General features: G+C 37.1%; 1 protein-coding gene across 6 annotated transcripts in view; it reads right to left on the bottom strand.

Annotated features, from left to right (window-relative positions):
- Positions 1 to 24,104, bottom strand: part of retn (retained) — a 144,708-nt gene that overhangs the window by 79,608 nt on the left and 40,996 nt on the right. For all 6 annotated transcript variants that reach the window (XM_028319438.1, XM_028319441.1, XM_028319440.1 and 3 more), the window contains 2 exons: positions 11,276 to 11,530; positions 10,605 to 10,877 (listed from right to left, as the gene is read on the bottom strand). In XM_028319438.1, the coding sequence (XP_028175239.1) occupies positions 10,605 to 10,877; positions 11,276 to 11,530 (528 nt within the window). The remainder of the gene's footprint in view (positions 1 to 10,604; positions 10,878 to 11,275; positions 11,531 to 24,104) is intronic.

Below are 24,104 nucleotides of genomic sequence, written 5' to 3'. Positions count from 1 at the left end.
TATGTGCCATTTTTGGATAATAAATCCCAATTTGAGGACAATCAATGAAAAACAAGTTATACTTGGCTTGATTGTTCTATTACTACTACCATTGTGTCTGATATCTCCATTACCTAAAGTCCTTTCAGTATACAATGTCATTTCAAATAGGTACGAGTAGTTATTTACTCCAATTTCAATAGCGTCAAGCCACTAATTCAAAAGGCCATCGGACAATCTAGACAAAACATTCTGAAATCCACAATAAACTTGCCTTCGACTAACTACGTCGGTATTTAGGCGATAAACAAACGTGCCTTTTGTCGATAATGAGGTGGATAGACATAATCGGGACACAGTTGAAGTTGGGAGAGTAGGTTTGCTTCAAAGTAATGTACGAAATATTACACATTCTTGTGTGTAACTGCTAGTATGAAACCTATTGGCGAAAAGCGTTTGCCCAGATCCAGATCTCTTCATGCTCATCATTTAGTTTAGAAGTAAGCAAATAAGAAAAACATTCTTAATTTTGAACTGTGCAATGGGGTATTTCAAATACTCATGTACATAATTAAGATTTTTGTCTGACAATCATTGCTGAGCTTGTGTACTGACTGACATATAGTCAACAAAAATATTATCTACTTGAATATAATGTTACCAACTTTTTGGCCACTTCCTACCATCATCCTTCCTTGCTCATCACACGGTTAACAAGTAAAATGTAGAAACGAACGACATTACAAATAAGAATACTAATATCAAATCATCTGAAACTAACTTGAAACCAAAATTTGATAAAGATTATTTATTTTTATCGATGACTTGAATTTGCTTACCTATCGCATCAAAAAGTGAGCCTATTGAACCCACCGCAGCTATGACGATACCGTCCAAGACATTTTAAGGTTAATTACGACAAATCGGCTATTTAACGACAATAGCCGCATCTAAATCGTAGGAAAATAATGAGGAGCCTTAATTAGGTTCGGAAGTCGAACGATTGTTAATGTTTCACTAATTTGTTTGTTAAACGATAACGAGTAAGCATCGATAGGTGAGTATGAAAGTTATATTTAGCATAATAAGAGTACCTAGTTGGTAGTCGTCTTTTTAACTAACTTCTTTACTATACACAATTTTTGAATTGCCTGAAGTGAGAATCAGCAATTCATGTTTTTTTCAAGTTATTTAAAATTTAGGTTGAGATGCGATTCTTAACGGTAGAAAAATTTTAACAACTAATACACAGTGTTTAAAATTGTTCGAAAAGTGAGTCAAGAAACTAAACTGCGAACTTCTTGGTCCTCATTATTGTCCCAAAGCTATGGCAGGGTTAACATCGGATCGGGTCTGCTTTTTGTTTTGTTTTTGGAAAAAACAGACATTAAGGCAATAATATAATAAAATAAAATTAAACAACAATAATTTAAATTCAGCTAACTTTCAGAGTTATTTATATCTCAGACAATCGTCTGACCTTCGCTATTTTGGTCCCAATAATTAATAATTCAGTAGGAACGTCATAAAAGCAATCTGAATTGCAAAACGTTTAATGGGTAGGAGTTAAACTGTATCCCATCAAAAACAATACTTGTCAAAAAAACCAAGTCTCGCAACTCAGTTGTTCTACGGTAAAAAGTTGTGAGATCCATGTAATACCAAGTCCAGGCCAGGAAATCTTTAACGTTTTACATAAATTATTGACTTGGCCATCGCACTAAATAATTTTATTTACACGTGTTTTCATGCGATGACCAAGTCAATATATTTATGTAAAACGTTAAAGATTTCCTGGCCTGGACTTGGTATTACATGGATCTCACAACTTTTTACCGTAGAACAACTGAGTTGCGAGACTTGGTTTTTTTGACAAGTATTGTTTTTGATGGGATCTCATTTCTTTTTGTATTTTGTAGACAGCAGTTATGTATCTAGAAAACTGGACCGAAATTGAAAAATTTTACTCGACTTGGCGGTTGCACTACCGTGCCCCCAAATATTTTAGTTTTTCCTTGATTCATACACCAAACACTACTTATATTCCAAATTTGAAGCTTCTAGGTCTGCTAGAAGTGCCTTAGAGTTTTGATGATCGGTGAGTCAGTGAGTGAGTCAGTGAGTCAGTGAGTCAGTCAGTGAGTGACAAAATTAAGTAACTTTGACCCGTTATAATTCTTAAACTACTGGTTCAAATTGAATGAAATTTTAAATATACCGTGTCTTTACAATGCCTGCATAGCTAATGAAAATTCAGCCTTCTAGTTTTATCCACAACGAAGTTACAGGCGGTCGAAAATGGCCTGAATTGCTTCGAGAAAAGGATGGTACGGCCGTGCCGCTTTTTTGCTCGACTTGGTGGGGGCACTGCCGTGCCCCCAGAACCCAAGTTAAACAGGCGTTGATCACTACTTTAAGCTTTCATTAATGTCATTTTAAACCAATGTTAATCGCGCGTAACTTTTTTAACAGACTTCAACAAAAGAAGGAGGTTCTCAACTCGGTTGTTTTTTTTTTGTAATAAGGCACTATTGGTTTTACGCCAATTAGGATTCCTGCATTAACTTAAAAGCTTATAACATTAACTTGTATTCAAGTGTATAAAACATTCCACCCTGATAAAGGTATCGAGCCCCGATAAGGCGTCTAGACGGAATAAATATCCAAAACACTCGAATGCCAGCCCGATGGCTCACTTGGCTAATCGGCCAGAAAAAACGTTTAGCTTTTTACCCGAACACGGGCACAGGGTAAGGGAAGCAGACAACTCAATTCGCTCGAAATGATGACTAATATGAGTGTCGGACCTTCATTATTATTCTTAACAAAACTTTTATTTTTTCGTTCTTGAATGAACAAGATTGGCAAAATTGCGCGACAGTCTTTTTTCAGAGGAATCCTTCCCCAGGTTGCACTACAATATTCAAGAGGAGATGAGCACGGAGGCGCAGATTAAACAAATTACAGAGTAAAGTTCAGGGCTCTTGAGCCAAAAATTAAAGCAACAATGTGCGATAAAAATTTGATGGCTCACAAAAACAGATCACATTTCTACTTTTTAGGCCATATTTTTTAATCAGAAAAATAATGGCCGAAAGCTTGCAGCTTTTGAGTTTACTTGTGAGTTGAGTCGGTGATCTAATTTTGAAGAATGAGCCTTTGAGAACGGGAGGAGCCTGGATACGGGCAGCGCAGGACCGTTCATTATGGAAATCCTTGGGGGAGGCCTTTGTCCAGCAGTGGACGTCATTTGGCTGAAACGAACGAGCCCAATAATTGAATCCTGGCTGTTCTCTCTGTGATGTGTCTCTAACCCACCACTTTAAAAGGCCGGCGAATCTAATAGGTAGAACATGTGCATTTCAAACTACCATGTCTGAGATTAGAAATGGGTGTGCTTTGACTCGTTATTTCACAATCGGTGGAATTGTGTTTACGATTATAGGCACTGGGTGTGGTGGAAAGTTGGGTAACTTAACTATGTTTAGGGTGCGGAAACCTTTTTGGGACATTATAAACAAATGAAGATTAATATGGAGAAAACAAATACCTACGTCTATTATACTTACGTCAAATCTATATAAACCAAAATCTCAGAAACTACAAGTGCTAGGAGTCTCAAATTTTGCATGGAGGTTCCTTTTAGAACTTAGGTGCTCACTAAGACGGGATTTTGCAAAATTCAACCCCTAAGGGGGTAAAACGGGATCCACGCGTACGAAGTCGCGGGCGGCTAAAAAAATTCATGTTACTGACGATAGATTATGGTATTTTAGAATGAGCCAAAAAGCCTATTAGCTCCTTAATAGATATTATAGCAGATATTGGAATAGCATTAAATAATTTTAAATTAAAACCCTTCTCCTTTTTTGTAAGTCTGTTAAAAAGGCTTTCTCTTGAAGCATTAATCACTATAAAATCCCAGCTACCTATCAACTATCTATCCTAACTAGGGATGTACCGAAGCATGTAATCGAATCCGCCATAAATATTACAATGTTTAATTCATTTGTGCAAAAATATAAAACAAAAACCTAACATTCCCATGCGAGCAATAAAATATGAACCCTCTATTGCGCTATAAAACCTAGTGACAATTCATATTAGCTGTCTTATGCTGGCAAAACACTGTAAATAATTCATTGCAAGTGTCTTGCGGGCCGTTAAATTAAATTATAAAGGCGATAAATAGCTCGGAATCAAACACGGCGCCCCCTAGTGGCGCGGCGCGTGAAAAATGTGCGGACGCCGTGCGCTAGCGCACTACGTGATGGAATTGAGGGAGAGACATTCAGAAAACGATTGAGCTTCTTGCGTCTTTATAAATATTATTGAGGCAACACTGAGTCCGATTACAAGACATACGCCCGTACTCACAAACATTACTATGAGGTCTCAAAGTGCGTGTGGACGCATAGGGTGAGACATGGACCAATCACAGAGCTCTATTATGGATGCAATAAAAGTGTTCAATGCTGTGCGTTCGATTTGGTGCTTCACTTAACCCACTTAGCAAGGATCGTTTGTGAATACGGGCATAAAGAACTAAAGGTCAGCGTACTTTTATGGAAATTATTTGACAAATATTAATAACTAAAAAATAAATTCGGAAGCGAGGGGAGACCCTGATGATTTTTTAGTAAGAAATGTATTTTTTGTCTGTATTTTATTTCTGAGTCATCAGTTACTAAATAAACATGGCCTAGTTACAGAGCTAGAACTAACATATNTAACATAGCTCGATTGAGGATGACTTCTTGCTAAAGAAATTATGTCTTTTTTACACAGGAATGACCTATCCATACCAACCCCGGGGGGACGGCAGGTTATGTGGGGCTCGAACCCACTAAAAACCTGGGGGTGTTCCCTCTGCCGCATAGTAGTCGGCGCCTTGGGTACTAGAAACGACCAAGACGCCTTCCGCAGACGTTCCGTACACGGTGGGACCCAACACGCCCTCACTTAATGGGGGGCAAACAAATGATGTCTGAATCTAGCCCCTACAACCTTCAATGCCCATCATTCGAACTTTCCGTACCCAGTGGGCGGTAAAATTACCATCTCGGACACAATCTGACAGGCTGGCAACACTGTAGCCAGTAATAGACGCCAATAAAAGGATGGAACTACAATTCTCCGACTTGATTTAGGGTCGGAAAACGGCTTTCCTGCATGTGACGTTAACGCCCAACTATGGGAATGGCGCTTTCTCAAAATAGCCTTTATTGCAACGTAATAACGGTATTGTTGACTTAGTAAGAAATTCCGCGTTATTGTGAAGGAATGCGTGCGTATCTTTGAGGCAACATCTTGCTTGATTTATAACACTACAGAGCGACAGGTAAGACAGTTAAATCAGACAATAATTTGCGTTGCCATTGCTACTTATTTTTATGTAAATGTACCGTAAATCATATTAGTAACATGTAGACTAAAATTTTTACAAAAATTACAATTGCAGACTTTGATACAATCTTGAGGCCTGGTTTCCACCAAATCGGAGCAGAGCGGAACAGAGCTGTGTGCAGGCAAGTGCTGTGTGTAACAAGGCAGGTATTTGACCACAATCGCACCTGGTGTTAAATGGGTTGCAGTCTAGGATGGTACATAACCTGTAAGTGCCTATTCACTCTCGCCTTGAAAAGGCCCGGATTATAGTCTTCGGTCCCTAGATGATTTCCAGTCCTAAGCTGTTCGCATTATAAAAGAGTTATCGAAACGCTTAGTGCGAGCTGGTGAAATGTCGACAATATAGGGATGGTACGCTAACCTGCGTCTGGTTCCCGGGTTTCAGTTTCAGTGGCATTCTAATAAAAATGCCTGAAAAACTTTAAACACTAATCCATTATTTTCCAACGTTAATAAAAAGTGACGGTGCACCGCTACATTATTATTACAGCAACACTACAACCACAAATAGTGTCCATAGATCTCGGCAGCGATAGACGGTAATTACATAATAAACAACACAATTACGTCGCTTCTAACTCGCCGCCTATCTCTGTATCGCGGAGGTCTTTACAATTTCGCACTTTGCTGATTATGTCGGTTCCCATAGTGGAAGGTGGGACGTTGGAATGACATTATAATAATAATATTATAGAGAAATCTCAATTCTATAAAAAAAATCAGTACAGTGTGATTACCATGAGTTTACTGCGTAGAAAATGTCATTAAAATGACAGATTGTACAGCGCCCCTAGCGGCTTCTTTAGAACTAAAATGTTCATAGATTTTGTTTGACGCACTCGACAGCGAGCACACACTGTGTGCTTACCATGAGTTTACGTTCTACTTACGTTCGTTTAAAACAAATCTATGAAGATTTTAGTTCTTGAAAGAAGCCGCTAGGAGCGCTGTACAATCTGTCATACATTTAATGTCATTTTTTTACGCAGTCGCTAGCGAGCACACCTAACGTAAAATTATGGTAAGCACACTGATCCTACAGCTCTTCGATAGCTAAGTAACTATCTTATATTACTACATTTATGATTAACTAGCTTAAATCGTGCTTTGTGGTGTCTTTGAGAAAGGCCTTACATTCAGCGTAGGAATGCCTTAGTTTTAGCGGGGATAGTCCCATATAAAGCATTTCCCGACAGAAAAAACACTGCCATAGGCTGAAAAGATGTTGTTACAAATTATTATTGCAAGCTTTTCCTTAGCAACCTTCCATAAAGTATTAATTTTCTTGTCATTACGATTCAAACATTAACGCCGATATTCGAAGCTGATATACATAAGTATAAGACAAGTTAAAGTTATAAAAAAATACTAACACCATATTTTTCTTCAGAAAGAACGATTGAAAACTCGTACGCAACTGATCTATTTCCGATAAAATTTTACTGTCAGTTTACACTGTGTGCCACAGACAATCATAAAGCCGTTTCATAATTGAATTTGAATTACAATATAGTCGATTTGTTACTGAAGGCGATAAAATGGCACTTGTGGAAGTATATTCGTTGTTATCTACGCTTCAGATCTTTAATTTGCCTTCACACTCTTTCTTAGTTATAATAATTGACCCGACATTATTATAAGTGCGGGAAAGCCCGCCGTCCCTCACGCAATAGTTAACGTTCTTTTTATACTGGATAAGTTTATCGCAGATTTTATGACATAGGAAAGAGTTAATTATCTCATATCACTAAATGTTATATTCTAGAGCTCGTCTTTATTTACTGTCATCGTCATGTTTGTACCGTGAATCATTTTTCAAATATAAAATATATTTTCTTCTACTTAACTTTAATTCATAAAAGGTATAATTGCGAATAAGTATGCCTTTTGCAGGTAAAGTAATCGTAACGATTTAACTTAATAAGGTTTTGGTGTTAAAAGTGCTGTAAAAGAAAAACAAGTAACGTTTCCTAAAAAAAACCTTGAGTGTTACACGTGGCATGTTTTTTGATACAATCACAACAATAAGAATATGTAACGTCAAATTACATACACTCGAATATTGTCCGTAACCGGCTTATTTTATTGCAAAATGATATAATTACTCAGACAGAATTGATATTTATTAGAGCGTGACCCCAAAATGTATACAGAAGTCAGTCGGCGCCACAAATTTATTTTAAGCAAGAAGTTATTTCAAAACCTATCAAGTGCGAAGCTGCTAGCCGCAAGAAATTATACTCAAACTATTTGCCACAATTGCATCAACAAAGACACCAATAATCGAGTTCATTAAGATACTTATCAACAATACACTCCGAGCTTACACATTACCCCTATTCAGCTTATAAAAGCTATAAAATAATGTGGCTGCACCTTTAGCCAGGCACAAAAGACTCGTGACCCACACCTTATGGCTAAATTACCCTGAAAAGGCTTATAATGGCTGTATATGAAGTTGCAACGCGCAAATTGGCCATATTGAAGTAATTGACGTAGACAAAGAAAGCTCGCCTTCAGGGTACCTGCCATTGTTTATTAATTGTTATAATGCCATTGTAGCGCTTTTATTTCCTAGTTTCAAACAAAAGGCTTATAACGGTGTTGATTGATTGTTTCGTTTAACCAAAAATTACCAATAACACCAGTGGGCTTTTAAAAATATTTTAATTAGAAACAGTCCCAACAACAAATAGGTTTTCTATTTACATTTGATGTTAATTCAAGTGAATCTAACTAACAAACAGATCGCTAAAGTAGGTAGCTTTAAGGTTCCAGACATAGACTGTCTGGAACTGTCGGTCAAAACTTTAGGCAACAATAACGCACCTATTTTACCTCAGGACAGTCGGGTAGAGACTTATACAAAATATCATCGATCCGTAGCAATTTTGCTTTGTTTGCTGTGTGGTGTATTTTTAATCTGCTCTTAATTCCTGTGTTTAACCCTTTCTTCTAACTCAGGATAGTCTGGATCTTTTACGAAACGCAACATCGATTTTGCTTTGTTCCCTGTATGGTGCATATCTATCTATCTACTCGCCATATTTTAACGTAACCATAGCCATATCGTTTCCAATCCAGTGGCCAGAAGGGAAGGCGATTGATTCCCGGGACTCCTTACACACACGCACGCAAGCATGAGATTAAAGCCAATTTCAAAGGCATTTGGCTTTGATACAATACTATATAATTATGTAATATGGTTCTATATTGGTAGTAAAACTGCTTTATAAGAGCCTATTTGCAGAATATAAATAACTTTCATGACTTTTAGTATACACAGTCATAGAAATTAGAGCCGTTTATTATGTGCAGGTAATTTCTATGGTCTCTACGAAAAAAGCTCTTTCCGTTTCTTATTTATTATTATTGGTTTTTGGGCCTTTATTTGCGCCAACTCGACCAGGTTTGATCTATATTCCGTTTCTTTGTAATGTTTTCATGTTTTTCCGTCGCCATTTAAAAATACATTAAAAACTTGAAGGACTTAAATAGGGGATGAAACCTTCTATGGAAGACTTCATTTCATTTGCTTTTTCGGGTCGTGTTAAGGACTTTCAGAAAAATGACGCACGATCTGCTCACCATATGGGAATGTAATTTGAGGTACTCATAACATCACACCCTTTACTTTAAATATTCACAAGTAATGACGTTTTTCAGTACATTCTCGTTAAACGTTAACAAGGACTAAATGTAGTCGTGACAGAGCCTTGAAAGAACCTCGTTTCGAAGAACAAATGGCAGACCCTTTTACTAATTTCTTGGTATGAAATGAAAGCTTCAGAAGATCCAGGTGTGAAATTTAAGTAACTTTCTTACAAATTGTATGGAATTTTAAGAACTTTATGAAAGTACAAGGTGTTATGTCAATTATTTTTAACAATCAGATGGAAATATTATTTCAAATGTCATAAAGAATAAGGTAGGTACTGTGTAGGCATTGAAATAATTATAAAGTCAGCTAAATAAAAGTTATTTTTAGATAAAAGTAGGTACATTAAAAACTTATGTTTTTCAATCAGGCCTTGCGTTGTCTAACATTAAATTCAAGTATACATTCCTACTGTTTTGCTGTATTGTTTTGTTTTCCAAATTATAATTAATGACACGGGAAAATATCTTTTTACATTTACAATTTTCAATCCTTTCATTTAACTTTTGACACCAAATACAAATACTGCCTAAATGGCCATTGTTTATTGTATCATGAATAATTAATAATATGGTAAAATACATAAAACGTAGCCGAAACAAATTGACTGAACATATCATTATAACGTCACTCGAGTCATGTCCCCATTTTAGTAGCAAACGTCCAGGTGCAAAAAGCGTCAAAACTTGACATCAAATATGCAACTAACAACACAATCATAGTCCAACCGATCATTACGGACAACCGACAATCTGCCAACCCTCCACTTGGAATTATTATTTATCTCGCAGGGGACGTTATGACCCCTCTCGTACAGACCAATGAAATATGCAACAAAGGGAAAACGGGTTACGCAGCCATTATGTGGCGATTATAGACATATTTATTGGACATACGGCGTCTGACTCTGAATAATTGATTGGGGGGACCATGGCGGTTCGATTTGCCGTGATTATGTTGTTGTGCGGTAAATATTTACGATTTATTATGCAAGAAGTCACGATTGTCGATGACAAATTAAAGTTTTAGTATCATTTTTTTTGTGAGTAACCACCGGTTCTTGGTATTGAAAATTTGAATGTGACACCGCCAATTTTACAGCGAATTAAATAGTTACCTATTCAATATTTTCAAAAAGACAATGAGTAGACATGATTCGTCATGGAGTATCATTGTAGAAAAATAATAGAGTACCGTTATAAAACTGAAATCTAAAGATGGACTTTGTCATTAGAAGCGACAAAACCCTAACGGTTTTGATGTCAAAGTACCGATTCGAGAATTTGATCTCCATCGACTGCTAAAATATTGTGTTGAATGAACCCACTCTTAACACAAGTTTTAAAGAATAGCTTAGCAGGAATATTAGTAAGTAGTTGTTTGTATAGACATAGACAGATATGCACATTACCTACCTTTAGTTATAATTTCAAAAAGGATTGGTCTTGGAGCCAACACTCCAAAGTCAAATACATAGATTAAACTTTGTATATTTTGATACAAAGTCTCCAAAAAGGATTGTCTCCAATGAATTCTTAAAAAAATAATCTCAACTTACCTGACGGACCTGCTTATACTGTTCTTCGAAACTCCATCCAGCTGCGCTTCCCTCCGATGATGAAGAAGATGCTGAACCGGCGGGCTGAGCTGGCGGTGGGGGGGCTGGTGCCAGGAAGGCAGGGGGGGCATAGGGGAACCCCCCCGTGGGGCCCCCTCCGGCTAGTGCGAAGACACTGTTGGGGGTTGAGAGCGGCGCCCCCTGGGCCAAGGAGGCCAGGGACGACAGGTGAGGGTGGAGGGACGACTTGAGGGACTCGAAGTCGTCGCGCACCTGCGAAAAAGAGGTAAGATTTAAAACTCCTATGTTGTCTACTACTAATCTCTTACTAATCTTTACTAAATACTACTAGTCTAGCCGTCATGATATGTACCAAAGGTTTGCCAAATTTTTATGCACGAGTTGTATGTGTGTTACATTTTCTTTCACGCCTGAAGACCTAAACGTTTAAAATCAAGACTGCACCAGTGAATCTTCGAACAAAACCAATTCCCTCTCCATAGGTCTAGCGAGATCTTACATAAATATAGTGGTGGTTCATGTAGTGACCACCCAAAGACAAATGCACGGAGTAATAGCTGAAATTGTGCTGCAAACTGCATCGACTGGTGATGCTGATGCAAGTGCTGCAGAAAACCACGCAAGCGAAGTTGAGGACAGAATCAACTTACTTTTAGCTCCCTCTCCATAGGTCTCGGCGAGTTTCTCTGGTGGTGGTTCATTTGGTGACCACCCAGCGACTGGTGTACTGGGTGGTGGCTCAAATTGTGTTGCAAGCTCTGCATCGGCTGGTGCTGCTGATGCGAGTGCTGCAGCGGCTGATGCGGCGGGTTGTGTGGGTGCTGCGCCGGCGCGTCTCGGCCTACGCCCTCGTCGGAGCTCTCGCAAGACTGCTCCCCGGACGACTCCCCTTCGGACCGCGCGGACTGGAAGGAAAATTGAATATTAGTTTCTTGTTTATTAGAAACAATTTTAAATTGTTAACCTAAACAAAGCAGCTTGATTAAATTATTTACGAAATAATGGCTAGCTAAGGTTTCAAAGTAGGTAGGTAAGGTATTTTCCGAAAATAAGACATCAAGTAAATAGAGATAATTATTACAGATACATGATAATGGCCGATGAATGAAGAATACGATATTTTCTTAACCTTGATATCTAACATTAATATGAAATAAATGAATGATAATAAAATAAGTATTCATAGTTAATAGACATCTGTTATAATCACACTTAGACGTGACTTGATCATTAAATAACATCGTGCTAGTTGCAAATCAATAGTAGATTACAATGTAAATAGCATAGACAATCAACATTAAAGCGTTTTATAAATCGTGATATTTAATGCGCCTCAGAAAACATAATTAAATTATTTACTTAAAGATAAAACGGACGATCTNACGGACGATCCAGAACAATCATTAGCAAAAAGTATAAAAACGACACGATTCGCAAACAAAGTTTTAAATTATAATACTTGTTTAACCTTCGAAACTATGAATAATCACGAACGCTACAAAATCTTAGATTAATAACTCAATAACAAATACATTGTAATCATTCATAATTAGTTCCGAGTAAATCTATTATTCCTTCGATTCGGTTTTAATCTACTTCTGTTTACATTTCAAAGTATCGATTATTAAACATAATTATTATGTGGTTTCGTAATGTTCTTCCATATAAACTGCCCGAGGTTTGGAATTATTGACGTGCTGCGCATGAGTTTTGATATAATAATGTGTATGTTTGACGACCATACAGATGGCAGGCACCACAAAAATTACCTCCTTAGGGCGTGACAGTTACATGTATGGAATTCAGGAGGGTTCGCGTAATTTTGAAATCCAAAACTTTAAATCATAATTTTACTGCGCAATTTCTATGAGTCAATCTATGTAAATTGTTTCCGTTTGCTGTACAGAAAACAGATTGACTTACTACGACATAATAATATGTCGTAGTCTGCTACCTATAATGTTTCTCGAAGATCTATTCATCTCTCTTTTTTCTGTCTACATAAGTAACTGTTTCATATTATTGGGCCTTGGTCTGAAAATACAGTAACTGCTTATTCTTATTCCAGGTCCATTTGATTCAATGAGTACATTATTTTACTTTTCAGTCGTATCATTATGATAATCATCAACTCCCTTTTCGACAATTTTCTTTTACTTTTCCTTTTCGCGTTCTTACTGCATAGCTTTAAAGTTTTGATCTGAGAAATTTGGTAATATTCGTATCTATTTTGCCTTTCATTTCAATGAAATGATACTGGTCTCAAAACTGAACCCTGAAGAGCCGATTTCACGGGCAGGTGACGTTAACCGGTCGTTACCGTTTTAAATAGTCACAAAACTCATTGCAGCTCAAAAAGTCGGAATGAAACCGGTTCCAGAATTAATGTTAGTACTTAAAGTTCCATTGGAATCAATAATAACGAAGTGAGGGCAGGCGGCAATCAAATCGTTCGCGCTGGCCGAAACGAGCGCATTTTGCGCCGCCGCTGCCCGCAGCCCTCAATTACGACATTAAAATTATTATTTTATTTCCATTTTTATTTATTATTCGCATTATTATATTGTGTGGAGTTATTATCGGTGAAATGTTTCGTTCGGATAAACGCTCGTCTGAGAGACACGCAACCCTCGCGCCGGTTTAGGGGCCAGCGGATCAAATGCGACTTCTTCAATTTCTTTTATATCAATTAATATGATAAATCAATCAATATGCTCGACTAAATCCAGAAATCCCAAAGTATGAAAATTTTCGTTGAATCTTATTTGTAAACTGTCTATTTCATCCTAGAATTTCGCGTTTTAAATCCAATTTATACACTTAATACACTCTTCAAATCCTTCTATTTTCTTTAAAAATTGGTTTTATTATTTTCCCCTATTTATAAGTATTGTCTTCCTGAAACTAGTAGGTAGCTGTATGTACCTACCTAAAGTGTACAGAACCCTTTCTCTTTTCGAACCAACTAACTTGCCGTTTCATTCGCAACACTTTCTCATGATTCCCGACTGCTACTGGATTCCGATAGCTTTTTGTTTCTTTTGTATTAATTTTAATGCTACCACAATTTCTTTTCCAGGTTATCAGGAGAAAAACTTAATTTCTTTCGTGTGAAATAGATGTAGGTAGGTGTTTATAGTTAGTTGTTAGAATGGAATCACGCATCACAGCTATCATTGCTATTGAGGAAAAATTCGTATTCTTTATAAAGACGACGGATCTCGGAAACTATAAAAAGACAAGAGTACATAATGTACTCAAACAAAAATTGTTTACTTCCTCGATCATATATCAACAAACACGACACATTATTTACCATTTACAAAACAAACCCCTTCTGGATCAAAGTTCGTCAACCTCACAATTGCGAATCACGTAAACAAATCGCTACTAAAATGTCATTATTATCATCATATGACGAACTTTAAAAAACAACACTTGCAACCGATAAGTAGGATAACGTTAGCACACTACATGCTAATGCCAACACAAACACAATCAGAGTGGGTTGACTCGTTGAAATCTCCGCGTGATTTTATAATATAATATTAACTGTAAGTTGTTTACTGGGCCAATGAAAAGGTACAGTCTGTATTAGATAAGTCAATACGACCGGAATTCCACAGCGACTTTACGTGAAGTCACTGTTGGAAATCGTACAAGTCTTGATAAATCGTTATGGAGAATTTCTTCAATCCATGTTTGCAAGTGGTAAATTTTGAAGATTTGGTTCCTAAAGATTGATTGATTCATAATTCTCGGTTGCAATCGAAAGAAAAAGTGAATCGAAAGTTTAAGCCACTCGATTATTGTTTAGACAAACAAGGAGTGGCCGCGAACGATTCTCAGAAACATCCCGAACCTATTGGAAGACCCGCCATTGATTAACGCATTAGACTCCATCGAAGATCAGATGAAAACAAACTTAAAGACAGTAGAAATTAAGTTCCAATTGAAACAATGACTCTGATTAAGCTTTCCACGTCAATGAAACCGCTGAAACTGGATCAGACAAACATAACATTAAGAAAGTGAATATAGAAGCATTATAATCAGTTGTAGACGATAACAAGCCTTAAGATGTAGAAATAGCGTCGATAAATCAAAATCAATAGCTTAGCAAATAATATGTGGCCTTATACAAAGTAACATTTGTGATAGAAATCATAATCGTGTTCATGCGAGTGTATTTTATGAGGCGAAATCAAATAGAAACTTGTAATGAAAGATGTCGTGTGCGCAGCTTGTTTGGTATGCAAAGCAAATAACAGAGGTAATAAAATATTGAGCATTAAGTTGTTAATACCAATGGAGATATCGCGGTGTGAAATTGCCAGGTGAAACTTTGAGAACTTGGCACATTAATCGTAAATCTTGGCAACAATCAATTTGATAGCAGCATTGAAGTAACTGAAATTAAGTACATTGGTATATTTTCATAGTTTCAATTTACTATATGTACTGCAAGTAATATACACTAGAAATTAACGTCATTAAAAGATACACAGAACCAAAATGATATAATATATAAATAGTTACATGTAATGTATGTATGATCTTTGCACACATAAATTAAAATCCATGCATCAAAACAAATAGAATAAAAACATGTTTCGGATCGCCAAATGTCAGACAGCGCATGTGTTGTTCTGCATCATAATTTGCATATTCGTATTGATCGATTAATCAGAATTCACTTTGATGCACAAACATTAATCTCGGGTCGCAAACATTTATAAAGCTCCCGTCCTGTCTAAACAGAAGATATTAAGCAAGCAGGACAAAGCGAGTGCATTCCAGCGGAGCTGCGCCCGCGCATCCTTCCCTGGAACATTTATTAGCGGGATCCGTCACGAGGTACTTTGTCCACACATTAGCAGAGTTAACACCCTGGATGCCTGCTACCTGCTATTTACCTAAACACATACTGGACTATCTATTTACTCAGATATCCACATCTCCTTTGCTGTTTCGAACGGCCATTGCGACATTCATTTGTGCAATGTATTGTCGAAGGGAAATCTGCCGTTGTATTTGCGTAATATTCCGAGGGAATTGCTGATTGTACAAGATGTTTTATACCAATAAGTTGTAAAGCCCACAACGCTGTGGTATTTAGCGAATTGCTTCCACGTCTTACTTAGTTGTTTATACAATCGTTTATTGCTATACGTTTGAGATTTTATTCGCTGCACTATAATTGCGTGAATCGGCGGGCAAAGGTTTGATGGCTACCTTTGTGTGACAGAATGAGAGTGGACAAAGGTGAGCCGAGCAGATAGCCCACAATGTTGCGTTACAGCCGCAGTAACATTAGCGAACGTAAAATAACCGCCAATAAGCCGAAGCACGCATCAAACCTCGACAAAGCAACAGGTTCTCGCTTCGGCAAACACGCCGTGTTTACATTACGATCCTGGGGCTTCATTTAATAATTCTCGGGAACTAAAAGCCTTTGAACATTTCATCAGATGACCCTCGCTGTTTGCACACACTCCTGCCTCGAGATGCTAATGTGGACACAAGGACCTGTATCGCCGATCGGCCTCCGATGCGTTTATTGTTGGCTCCGACTTCTTCTATTTCACTGTTCGATCCTCACCGATATCTTGTGCAAACATTCCCTCGGAATCCATCTTTATTTGTTGACCACTCTCGGAATTAATAAATCGGTGATAGAATTTAAGACAATAGAGCGGTCCGTGACAATGGAAACGAGTAGTAATAGTAAGCGGGGAAGCTTTTACTGCGGAACGACTGAGCCAGGTATTTGAGCAAAACAAAAGGTGATGAAGAGGTAAATAACCTGACCCATTGACGGCGTGACGCGGCGGCGCGTACGCACGCGCGGCCTAACGCGCTCAACAGCTGTTTAACGCCTCGAATGCTTCGCTGAAAGTATTTTCAGCACCGACTATTTAGTTGCCGACGGCGTACATGATGAACGGGCCCATTACAACGCGTTGCTTCACTTCGCCGTCGATCATTGTATCCACAAACACAAGATTACGATCGTACCCCGCATGCTAAATACGTATAATCTCTAGCTATGAGTATACGCATTTGTTCCACTATTTTCTAATAGATGTCCATTTTAACCGTACCGTCTCCATTGAATTCGAAATCATTTGGCCGCGTAATTTTATTCAAAATACCGCAACAGCGGTAAGTAAAAAGAGATCGTGTCGCTTATTGTGATGATAATTATTTTAGAAAACAAAAACTAGAAAGCGGTCGACGGAGATGCCTATCTGTTAATTATTGTCACCAAAATGGCGGCCAGTATTGTGAATGAGTCAAAATGGTGGAGTGACAAATCGTTGGTTTCGTGTGCGTTCCGTTTGATTGACGCGCGCCAGATTCCCGCAATGCAGCATATTTATTTACGCGTAGAAAGCGCAAATAAAGACGAGTTTTAACGTTGCGATTGAGATAATGAATCGATGTTGACTGTGTGATGCAAGGTGGTCGATGGGTAATTAATGGCATCGAGCGCTGTCGGCTATTAAGTTAATATTTGTGATTGGAAAATATCGGTGCGGTTGAGACAATTTCGAAGCATCGAAGTGGTCAAATATTGACAGTTCTCACGAGGTTGTGTCGTAGAATGTGTCTTTACGGGCTATTCCTTCCGCTTTTCACACAAATAGGTAATAATCGATCGGTTTATAGGTTCGTGCGAGGAGGCGCGGTGATAGTTCGGGGAACCTGCATGTAATACATCGCGAGTCGGCGAGCCGGGTGCTAAGTGCCAACGCAAACTAGTGCGGACCGGCCGTTTCTCTCGGACGTAATAATTGAGCTCTATCACCCTTTGACATGGTTCCTCTCACGCTACTTTGCGAGTGTGTGGAAACGACTTTATTAAAATTAATACGTTAGAAAACAAACAACTGAGCATAGAGTGATAAAACCATTTAACTATAATGAACCATTGGTTGTATAATTAAAAAAGAAGAGTTGCGGTTTGGTGTTTCACCGTGTTTTAATCACATAGAGTAGAGGAGTGTAAAGGGATTTAAAACTGAGTGAAAACAAAATCAAACAAAAAAACAACGATCAAGGAATTCTGACACACTGAGTATAACGCGAATTGTCGGGTAAACTGCACATTTCTGTTTACATTTACCGTTTATGGTCAAATATCATCATCGAGGCTTTGTGGAGGCTTGTTTGGGGTGACTCAGCGGGGAACACACGCCGTGACGTCACAATAACTCATGAGGAAAACAAGCATTGCCAATATTACCATAAAATTCGGTTGTGACAAGGCTACAGAAATACCACTTGTTTCTTCATCAATTTATTTACTTAGTAGGCACTACAGGGATTTTTCTAAAGTTGATTTAAGTAAATACTATAAAGGCTTTATATCTACAGGAAATATTTTTTTCCACTTCGAAATGTATTTGGATTATTTAACTCCTTTTTGTGGGGTTAAGGAAGTTATGTAGCTTTTTTATTAAAAATGCATTTTTTATTTAATTTTTGCAAAACACCAGAAGGCTCGAAGGTAAACAATGAGTTCCTATTAATTGCCGAAAGCAAATATAGGTACACGTGTTTTACATATTTTACACGAAAGCATACAAAATGCACATTGTTAGCAATACAAGTTGACAATACATTAATTAAATATAGCAATTAAACCGTAATGACTACATTTTCAAATGTCACACAATAGAGTGCTTGAGCAATCTAACTACTCCATTCCCATAATTGTCTACCATGTTTAACTTGACAATATTATCATTACTAATTTTCTGACTCCCTTGCAGAAAGATTATGTCGTCATATTTTCAGAGGACAAAATATGTAGGTTTCATTTAAATAACTAAAATTTATTACTATATTTACAATTAATTTACAATGATTTTCATGATAGGTAATTTAGACTATACGATCTTTTGAGAATTCAAGAAAATGGTCATGGTCGCGGGCAGACTCGTGCAACCGAGCCGAAACGTCGGGAGGGTAAATATTTTATTTACCGTTAAAATAGATATTGTTGCAATAAATCCCGTGAAGTGATAATTTTATAGTAAAAATGCAACATAATAGTTTAAAATATTATAATTCAAGAAAATCTTTTAAAAATGTATGGTGAAAATGGCAAAACTCACGTGTGTCTTGCCCTTAAAAGAGATGAAAAAGTTCTTCCGCAAATGACTTATCTTTCAGGAACTGAAATTCACGGGAGTGAACTCGAGGACAATGCTGATGCAAAAAGGAAGATAATAATCTTCATCTCTATATATAAAGTTATTAGATAAGGTTTTTTGTAGTTCTATGTACATAATAAAAGTTTAAAATACATTGATTGCGCATAACACTTTCAAGAATCATCTGTCAATAAATAGAGCTCAAGCGGACGTGGTTTTCTTAGTATTTGAATAAAAGATGGCCGACTTATGTACTTCCTTTGTGAAAAGCGGCGTATAGGCAACCCCGACGTCACGGTATGACACGGACATTCACGGTATGGACTGTGACAAATAAGAATTATATTGATACGTGCACAAACAAACAAATGGTTGGTCTTTAAAACCGGTTAACAAATGTGTTTTATGTTAGCAATTTACCACTTGCATCAAGGACCTGAAGTGTGTAAACTTTATTAGACTCCGAAATTGCTCTGTCAACTTCTTGCAAAATTTAGGTGCCACCTAGCAAGCAAGGAGCAAACAAAGATCACAAACCATACTGCCTAGTTTTTTATGTAAAGAAATCTCTATGGTCCATGTGAAATTCTTATTGATACCTGTGTTGATACTAAGTAGAAGAATTGGAATTTGGTTTGGTTATTGGTATTATAAAGTCCTTCAAAAATAAATCTCTCGTTATGAAAACTTTCGGAAAATTATGACTTCATAAATAGAATTGATTTCACTGCGGCACTTCAGAGTGAAAACTAGTTTCAGCCATCGCGTGACATCTTTTAAATTGCGTTATCACAGACAATGTTGCGGATTTCGTCACATCAGACAATGGACTCGTGACGGCGAAGTAGGTCCGCAGTATATTACATTACTTTAACTATGGTTAAAGTGCTAAACCACGTTTAATTACTGATGCTTGCGGTGACAGTAAACCTGTAGGAAACGAACGCCGACCGCAACCCGCTCGGATGACATAGAAACTTTGTTATGGCAATACGACTGCTATAATGACTTTTGGTATGTGTCCGCGTGAATGTAGAACGAATTAACGCTATTTCTATTCGACTAGCCTTTGCCCGCGGCCTTTCGTTTGCTATTAACCAAACGTGCTAGTTAAAGACTCAACAGAAAATCTTAATCTATTTACACTTATAATACGCGTTCACGTCATGGTTCTGACACTGGGAAACGTTGCAGCAGGAAGTTTTAAACCTCAGATAAGAGTGTCTCTACTCTCTACCAAACTTTCGCGTAAACGCGTTCTATGACCTGCCGGCCGCTTGCTATGGAAAATGCATTGAACATGTTATCATAGAAAAGTTGCTAGACGGGAGATGCAAATGCTACTTTTTTCAGCTGATGTGACATTTAGGAGTCATCATCATCAGGTCATTTACTCTCTTTAATTTACTAGAGGAAAATTATTGATTTAGCCTACACTCATACAAGTTTATGTTACTTGAAACATTAAAGTACTATATTACGCATATTTGTCCAAGCTTTCAGCGATGTAGGTACTTAACGCTACTACAAGTATTTCGTTCGAAGCTTTTAAGTGACAAAAAAAATCGATACAAAATCAATTTGAAATTCGATCAAATAAATGGCAGGTAGGCGCACAATCGTGTAATACGCCGTGTTCGGATCCGTTAACATTAATCAAATCGATTCGTGGGTAATCGATCAACGTTCCGATACGAGACCGGACATTCGTAATGTCACTTATCAATGGTTTGACATCATTAATTTATCTACACGATTTCTGACGAGTGACCGTGGTTTAGTTGTATTATATTTTATTGGTTTGATCTGAAAAGAAGATTGTTAAAAGAGTTGTTTTTAAAACCATATAAAGTTAATTTAATAACAGTTACAATGCATTCAAGTACTCTGCCAGGTCAGTAAAGTCCCTATTAAAACATGTAATTTATTCATCCCATTCGTACCAACTTGTTTAAAACCAAGTATGTCTGCATATAGCATGCAGTTAAAAGTCTTTCTTCGAAATATCCATAAGAGTCAACGAACAAACATGCATCTCTAAAACCAATACGACCCTTTCCGATTGAGTTTAAATACAAATCGAAAAAAACTAACACCTCAATATCGTAATCGAATTCGAGGGATCTGTCAACCATCATTGTACTCGTATTTTATCGAATACACCCACGATGTGAATATTTTAATATCGATATGGTTTGATCTCCGATAAGGGCAAAGGCTGGTGGTATCGCGATGACACATTTTGGTTTTTGTGTTTTAATTTAAACATAATTGAATTTATAATCTAGACCCGATCCTAACAATCCTACCCGAGTGACTAAACTGGAAGCAGTAAAAAAATCTAGATAGCTCAATATTGGAAACAAAATAACATACGTATTACGTATAAAACACTAAAGAAATGCAATCACTTTATTTTACTACCTTTTTGCTTTATTCAAACAATATCTTATTGCACTTAAAAATAAAACATTACTTCTAATACTTATCCATTAATTTATATTAACATTAAACTGATAAGGGAATTATTATAAAAACAACGGCTCAAGTTTATTATAATATTTGATATCGATCGATTCAAAACATTTCCTGCAAATTAAAACATCTATGCCTATTCCGATATCAACGTTACGCAACGATATAACGCAACTTATAATCCAAATTAGAGTTAGGGAAGCCAAGAATATCCCACTTTCCCTGTCATTGTCTATTCTTATGGTTTTGTCATTTCCGAACGAGACACACCCTCATGCGCAGGCGCACCCCATTTACAAACAATGCTCGAGTCCTTATTCGCGTCCTATGAATCCCCGTGATATCCCCGTAATTCCAGCTCGTATTAAATGACTCACCCGGATCAGATAATACGAAATAAACACGCGTAATTGATGATTGAATTCAAACGGATTGACATGAAAGCAACTTCGTGCCCGAATACCAAGCTCGCATGCCTAAAATTATTGATAAATCAATGCAGTTCTCAATGCGAGGGGCACTAAATCAAAAACAGTATGCGAGCGCCTATCACAACGTTTTGACGTAGAGAAACGCGTCCGATATTAAACTGTTACCGCTAGATGGCGCGATAAGTAGCTGTCAAACTCACCTGTCATTAGCTTATTAATGGCCGCTGGCGGCCATATTGATAGATTAAAGCTTATTTGGATTTTATTATGACTTCGCCTTGGTATTCCAACGTATTCGTTTTAAGTGTACAAGTAATTATCGTATTTCTAATGCGGCTCAGATTTTATTATTACACTTATCTTTGTAACACAGCATGAAATGAAGACTAGACTGAGAATATATTTTCTATTAAGAGGATGTAGCTGAATATTGATTTGCTTTAAAATTACATATTACATAAATCTTGTAAAGTTTAGGTAATGCAACATTTCAAACACGACGTAGGTACATATATATAATAACAATAATTTGAAATTATGATTATGCAACTGCATTGTGTACGGCCATAATTGTTGCTTATTTTAAAATTTGGTTTATTTCAATTGTCTAATTAAACCCGACATTGACAATGTAATAGTGTAAATAAGTGCCAGTATTCTCGAAACAATGGCTCCTACGCAACGTCTGGTCTCCTGCGCTTTGCATCTTCTCGCAATTTCGAGAAATTTGCATATATCCACAAACTTGTTATTATCCTTCTAAAAATAACGACCCAAATTAAAAGCTTACGTAGTTACAGCTACTATAAAAAGCGTACAAACCAGCCGACTTAACACTTTCGCTATGATCCTTTTTTCAAAGGAAACACTGTCTTGCCTAGGCAAACATTATGTTTGGGTTTTCGTAATTTGAACTTTCGATCTCGTATTTTAAGGTCAAATATAGTTTGGGTGTTTGTTTGATTTATAAAGGCTGTTTGTGTTGACCGGGTATCGGACCACACACGGCTGCAGGCAGCATTGGGCCCTAGAACAACATTATAGCACTTAGTATACTTCACAGGTAAACTAGTAGCTTCGGACACGCACGTCACGAAACTTGATAGGCATATCTGCATTATCTGGTTTATTTGTAAGTCACAATTGTGTTTGTTTTTATTTTAACATACTTCTTCTCGCAACTATTTTCCTTTTTGAAATAAAACGTTTTTAAAAAGAACTTTTACATGTCCCAGTATTAACCCTACCACTGCTTTGGGACAATAAATGGGTCAGCGCTGAGAAGGCGCAAGAAATTCAATTGTTTTCCTTCTCGCAATAAAAATGCCATACTATGTTATAATTAATTTTAAATTCCTGATTTTTTTTTATAGCGCTCTACAATTTTCCTAGTTTGCTATCATCAAATAACTGCTACCTTTAAACACAAATCAAAACTTTTCATTACATAACGTCAAGTTTTTGGACATGTCTCATTCTTTTTCCAATGATTATTACGAGAACAATAACCGAGTGCGTGGGCAGATCGGCCGGTAGCTGCGCGCGCGCCGTTCGTCTTGGATTTACATCTTTATTGCTGACGCTGTCATCGTGACATAAGTTAGGAGCTCTTTGAACTTTGTTCATTGCCACGAATGGAAGAAAGAATTTCTTCAGGGAAATGAAAGATGCAAAAAGAAAGTTTTGACATGAAGAGAAGTTTTTTTTTCAACCACAACGGCCTGTAGCTCTGCCGAAATCCTCACACAGAGGAACTGGCTAGCTCTAACTGCCGAAACACTTAGGCTGAGTTACACCACCTAACTTTGACCGTAACTTTAACTATAACCGGTGTTTTTTGTATGGAGTTTGACAGATTTTTGACTTTGTTAAAGTTAAAGTAAGATGGTGCAACCCAGCCTTAGGCAAGATGGTGGTTAGTCAACTAAGTCCAGAAGTTAGAATAACCTACTTCCAAAAAAAAAACCTACTTCCCCTAACCAATCTGAGCAAATGATATTGCCCCCACTAAATAAGAAACCAACCCTGAGACCTTTGAATCTGAGACTTGGTCTGATCTTCCTAAATTAGTGCATATAGGGGAAGGGGGGGCATAGTGGAGTACTTAACTTCAATCGAAAAAATAAAAAGAACCAGATAAGTTACGAAGACTAGTTTTAATCGAAATGATACTACAAGTATTATATTATAGATAACTCTAAAAAAAAATACGAATTATTAACTATTTTGGCATAAAATAAGTTTTTTTCATAGTCTATAATTTTCCGCTTTGCCCTTATCACAAGGGTAAAGTGGAATTGCACTTTGGGCAAAGTGAAAAAGGCACTTATTAAGCGTTTATCTACTGTATTTGAGCATTTTGCTAATGAGGTCAATTAAATGAAATAACATAAACAACTTATTTAGTAATT

The sequence above is a fragment of the Ostrinia furnacalis genome, unplaced genomic scaffold (genome assembly GCF_004193835.3).
Source record: "Ostrinia furnacalis isolate ACB-3 unplaced genomic scaffold, ASM419383v2 OfSCF7182, whole genome shotgun sequence".
NCBI classification, from domain to species: Eukaryota; Metazoa; Arthropoda; class Insecta; order Lepidoptera; family Crambidae; genus Ostrinia; species Ostrinia furnacalis.
This window is presented reverse-complemented; position numbering and strand designations above follow the sequence as displayed.